Genomic DNA, 5,177 nt, shown 5'->3' with positions numbered 1-5,177 from the left:
GGTTCTTGTATTTTAAACAGCTGCATCCACCCGTCACATATTATTGTTGTGTCATCCACTTCGAAAGATTTTACCAAATACGGGTTAACTCCTCTTCCAACCCAGTTTAACTTAGCCAGTCCTAATTAAGCGCATTGGGGAGATAGATCTCCTTTTGTTTCAAGGCCTCCAATCTGTTTTTCGCCCGAGCTTGTGACAACCTTGAGGTGATTTGTGAAAAAGCAAGCCATGGAATGTCTCCATGACTTCCTCCCCTTGAACTCTGACCTCTTTTGGACATGATTTCTACAGAGAAACATCAAGAAAACAACAACAAACAAAAACCTAGCAATTAAAGTTAACCATACAGGTCTATCATAGCATCTACTCGCCGAGTCCATGAACTACTCGACGAGTAGGATGAACTGGGAGTACTGTTTCCAATCAATCCGTATTAGGTCAATAAAAACACATATATTTGCATAGGGGTTTGCAATTCTAAGTCCCTTAAGCATAAATCCACAAGAAATTTTTGTCTAAATCCTCCTAATTTATCCTAAAATCAAAACCCTAGAATTGGAGTAAACCCCTAAATCCAGATTTTAGCAAAATAAGGACCAATAACTGATAAAGTTGTGACCTTTAGCAAGAATTCAAAGGAAATATCATACCTTTTGCTTTGTGGATGAAGATTCAACAAGAAATCAAAGGAATGGCTTGAGAGAAAACTGAATGCTCGACAAGTATGAATGAGAAGTGGCTGGTGAAAATGAGTAGGGTAAAAGAAACCCTTATTTACAGATTGTAAAAACTCGTTTAATTGCTTGTACTCGTCGAGTAGAAATGCCTACTCGCCGAGTAGGAACGTGTATTCACGATTTTTCGTGTAATTCAAAAAGTACTCGCCGAGTAATCTTATGAACTCGGCGAGTAGATCATTCAGTTTGAAAAAACTCAATTTTTTTAAACCACCACCCTACACTTTGAGCATTGCTTGCCCTCAAGCAATCATTTTAAGCATAATTTCAGAAGAAGAATGAAAAGAAAACATATCCTAAAAGTGAAAAAGAAAAACAAAGGGAAAAGAAATGCAAACTCTAACTTGGGTTGCCTCCTGGAAGCGCTTCTTTTTAAGGAGTTGTTAGCTGGACTCTTTCCCACTCTACGTTGTTGCCATGTCTTCTAGCAGCAGCCCTTCTTCTAGGTCTTCATTCCTCGGGATTCCTTCTTCATATTTTTTCACCCGATGTCCATTCACTTTGAAAGGAGTGCCATCTCTTGATAATAACTCGATAGCTCCATGTTGAAAAACCTTCTTTACTAGAAATGGACCATCCCATCTTGAATTTAGTTTGCCCGGAAAGAGTTTGAGCCTTGAATTAAAAAGTAACACTTTTTGCCCTTCATGAAAGTCTTTATTACCCTTGATTCTTTTGTCATGCCAATTCTTGGTTTTTTCTTTATAAATCAAGGAGCTAGTATAGGCTTCATTCCTAAGTTCTTCAAGAGCATTTAGTTGCATCAACCGGTTGGTTCTAATTTCAGCTATATCAAAGTTGCACATTTTTAAAGCCCAAAAGCTTTATGCTCTATTTCCACCGGTAAATGATATTGCTTCCCATAAACTAGCCTATATGGTGTAGTACCAATAGGTGTTTTGAAATCTGTGTGGAAGGCCCAAAGTGCATCATCTAACCTATCCGACCATTCCTTTCGATTGCTACCCACCGATCTTTCCAAAATTCTTTTCAATGCTCTATTCGTCACTTCAATTTGCCAACTAGTTTGTGGATGGTAAGATGTATAGAATTTATGGGTTACCCCATATTTCCTTAACACCTTTTCTAATTGATCATTGGCAAAGTGAGTGCCTCGGTCACTAATAAGGGCTTTAGGAACTCCAAATCTTGAAAATAACTTTTTTAGAAAGCGCACCACCACCCGAGCATCATTAGTTGGTAAAGCTTGTGCCTCCGCCCATTTGGATACATAGTCAACCACCACTAAAATATATTTTTTCCCTTTTGACATTGGAAACGGTCCCATTAAATCGATCCCCCACACATCAAAACTTCACACGCTTGAATACTATGTTGTGGCATCTCGTTTCGGGATGATATGTTTCCCGCTCTTTGGCATGCATCACACTCTTTAACATATTGGGTAGCATCTTTAAAAATTGTGGGTCAATAAAACCCAATATCAAATATCTTCTTTGCCGTGTAATGTGCTCCATGATGTCCACCGGTGAGCCCGCTATGGCAATGCTCCAAAATTTCACGGCTTTCTTTCCCGAATACGCATCTCCTTATGATCCCATCCGCGTAGCTTCGGAAAATATATGGCTCATCCCAAAAGTAGTATTTTATTGCTGAAAAGAATTTCTTCTTTTGTTGGCGGGTCAAATCTTCTGGGATAAATTTGGTAGCTAAATAATTAGCTATATCCGCAAACCATGGCTCCTCTCCCGTAGTTACTAGAATGTACTCGTCCGGAAAGTTGTCTCCAATTTTACCCTCTTCCAATGCTTCCAAGTGCGGGTTTTCTAGTCTTGATAAATGGTTGGCAGCTACATTCTCCATTCCTTTTTTATCGCGTATTTCAATGTCAAATTCTTGTAAAAGGAGAACCCACCGTATCAATCTTGACTTTGCATCCTGCTTGGAAAACAAGTACTTAATAGTAGAATTGTCAGTAAAAATATTGGTTTTAGATAAAATAAGATAAGGGCGGAATTTGTCAAAAGCATACACCACAACTAGTAATTCTTTTTCAGTTGTTGTGTAATTTTCTTGGGCCGGATTCAGAGTCTTACTTGCATAATAAATGGGTCGAAAGTGCTTATCAACCCTTTGACCAAGGACAGCTCCTAATGCAAAGTCACTTACATCACACATTATTTCAAAAGGTAAGTTCCAATTCGGTACAATGATGATCGGGGCATTAGTTAATTTTTCTTTCAAAAATTCAAAAGCCTCTAGACACTCTTTAGTGAAATTAAAGGGTGCATCTTTTAAAAGTAATTGTGTTAGAGGTCTAGTTATTTTAGAAAAATCTTTTATGAAACGGCGGTAAAAACCCGCGTGACCTAAAAAACTCCTAATGCCCTTTATATTAGTTGGTGGAGGTAATTTAGCAATTGTATCTATTTTTGCCCGATCCACCTCAATCTCCGCTTTGGATACCTTGTGGCCCAAAACTATACCCTCTTTAACCATAAAGTGACATTTTTCCCGATTGAGGACTAAATCGGTTTTTTCACACCTTGCAAGCATTAAATCAAGGTTAGCAAGACAATCATGGAAGGAAGATCCAAAAACAGAAAAGTCTTCCATAAATACTTCCATGAATTTTTCCACCATGTCGTGGAATATGGCCGTCATGCACCTTTGAAATGTCGCAGGTGCATTGCATAACCCAAAGGGCATGCGGTGATAGGCGAAAGTCCCACTCGGGCAAGTGAAAGTGGTATTTTCTTGGTCCATTGGGTCTATGGGTATTTGGAAGTAACCCAAAAATCCATTTAAGAAACAATAGTATTTATGGCCGGACAATCTTTCAAGCATTTGATCAATAAAAGGTAAAGGAAAATGGTCTTTACAAGTGGCGTCGTTTAGCTTACGATAATCGATGCGCACTCGCCAACCGGTTACCGTTCGGGTCGGAATAAGCTCGTTCTTCTCGTTTGTTATGACCGTCATCCCTCCTTTCTTGGGCACCACTTGCACATGACTAACCCATGGACTATTGGAAATAGAATAAATGATCCCCGCATCTAAAAGCTTGACTACTTCCTTCCTGACCACTTCTTGCATGTTTGGGTTCAATCTTCTTTGGTGTTGCACTACCGGCTTTGCTGCTTCTTCCAGGTTGATCTTGCGAGAGTAATAAGAGGGGCTTATTCCCTTGATATCGGTGATACTCCATGCAATGGCACTCTTCCTCTTCTTCAAGACTTGAACTAATTCTTCTTTTTCAGATTTGGAGAGGTCAGAAGCTATTATAACTGGTTTTTGTTGACCATCTTCGAGGAATGCATACTCCAAGTGATCTGGTAGTGCCTTGAGCTCAGATTTTGCGTTCTGCATGCTGAACACGTCGAGTACAGGTAAGGAACTCGTCGAGTCCTGTGCCAAATTCTCGATTTCTCGGGATTCTTCAAATGGACTCGGCGAGTAGATCGAGCCTACTCGGCGAGTAGGTTGCTCCATGGTCTTCATTAACTCATCATAATCAGCTTCTTCCAGCAGTCTCTCTATTTCCAGTAGGTCTTTTTCAGTATCAAGTTCTTCATCAAAAATGATGGTGGATTTGTTTGAGTCTTCATTATCCCATTCCTCCATCAATTCATCCAACATATCAATTGAAAATGTCGTGTCATCACTATTCCTTGAATGCTTCATGGCTTGATCAACCCCGAAAGTGACTGAATCATCCCCCACCCGTAGAGTAAGTTTTGAATCTCGCATGTCAACTATAGTGCTTGCTGTGTTAACGAAAGGTCTTCCAAGGATGATCGGGAATTGAGGATCCGCTTCCATGTCCAAGATTATAAAATCCTCGGGGAACACGAACTTATCCACCTTTACCAAGAGATCTTCACAGATTCCTTATGGGAATGTAACAGTTTTGTTTGCTAAGTGGATTGCCATTCAGATTGGCCTCGGTTCCGGGAGATCTAGTTTCTTGAAAAATGAATATGGCTTGAGGTTTACACTTGCTCCTAAATCGGCCAAAGCATGAATGGTGGCCAAATTCCCAAATTGACAAGGCAATGTTAAGCTTCCCGGGTCACCCTTCTTCTTCGGTATCTTGTTCAACATGGCAGCCGAGCAATTCTCATTGAGAACCACTTCACTCACTTCTTCCATCTTCCTTCTATTGGTTAGCAGCTCCTTGAGGAATTTGTCATATTTTGGCATTTGTGCAACTGCTTCGATGAATGGTATATTGATTTGAAGAGCTTTTATGTGATCAAGAAACTTCTGGTAGTCTTCCTCCTTCTTTTCTTGCTTAGCTCGGGCTGGATATGGCAATGGAGGCTGAAATGGCTTTGCAAGAATCTGACTTTTCTGATTAGGCAATGGACTCGTCGAGTCCATATTCTAGACTCGGCGAGTAGGGTCTGTGTCTAGCATATTTTGACTTTGGCTCGGTTTTTCTGCATCCTCCTTTTGTGACTGCTTGGGCTCTTCATT

The 5,177-nt window shown here is 40.1% G+C and overlaps 1 protein-coding gene across 1 annotated transcript; it reads right to left on the bottom strand.

Annotated features, from left to right (window-relative positions):
- Positions 1–1,141: 1,141 nt before the first annotated feature.
- LOC128127888 (uncharacterized) lies at positions 1,142–1,543 on the bottom strand. The gene has a single exon (XM_052766616.1). It carries the CDS (start codon positions 1,541–1,543, stop codon positions 1,142–1,144), a length of 402 nt encoding a protein of 133 aa, XP_052622576.1.
- Positions 1,544–5,177: the final 3,634 nt, after the last annotated feature.

This window comes from Lactuca sativa, chromosome 8 (genome assembly GCF_002870075.4).
Source record: "Lactuca sativa cultivar Salinas chromosome 8, Lsat_Salinas_v11, whole genome shotgun sequence".
Classification (NCBI taxonomy): Eukaryota; Viridiplantae; Streptophyta; class Magnoliopsida; order Asterales; family Asteraceae; genus Lactuca; species Lactuca sativa.
This window is presented reverse-complemented; position numbering and strand designations above follow the sequence as displayed.

Excerpts from the sequence above, each read along its gene's own strand:
- LOC128127888 (XM_052766616.1), bottom strand. The coding sequence starts at position 1,543 with ATGTGCAACTTTGATATAGCTGAAATTAGAACCAACCGGTTGATGCAA.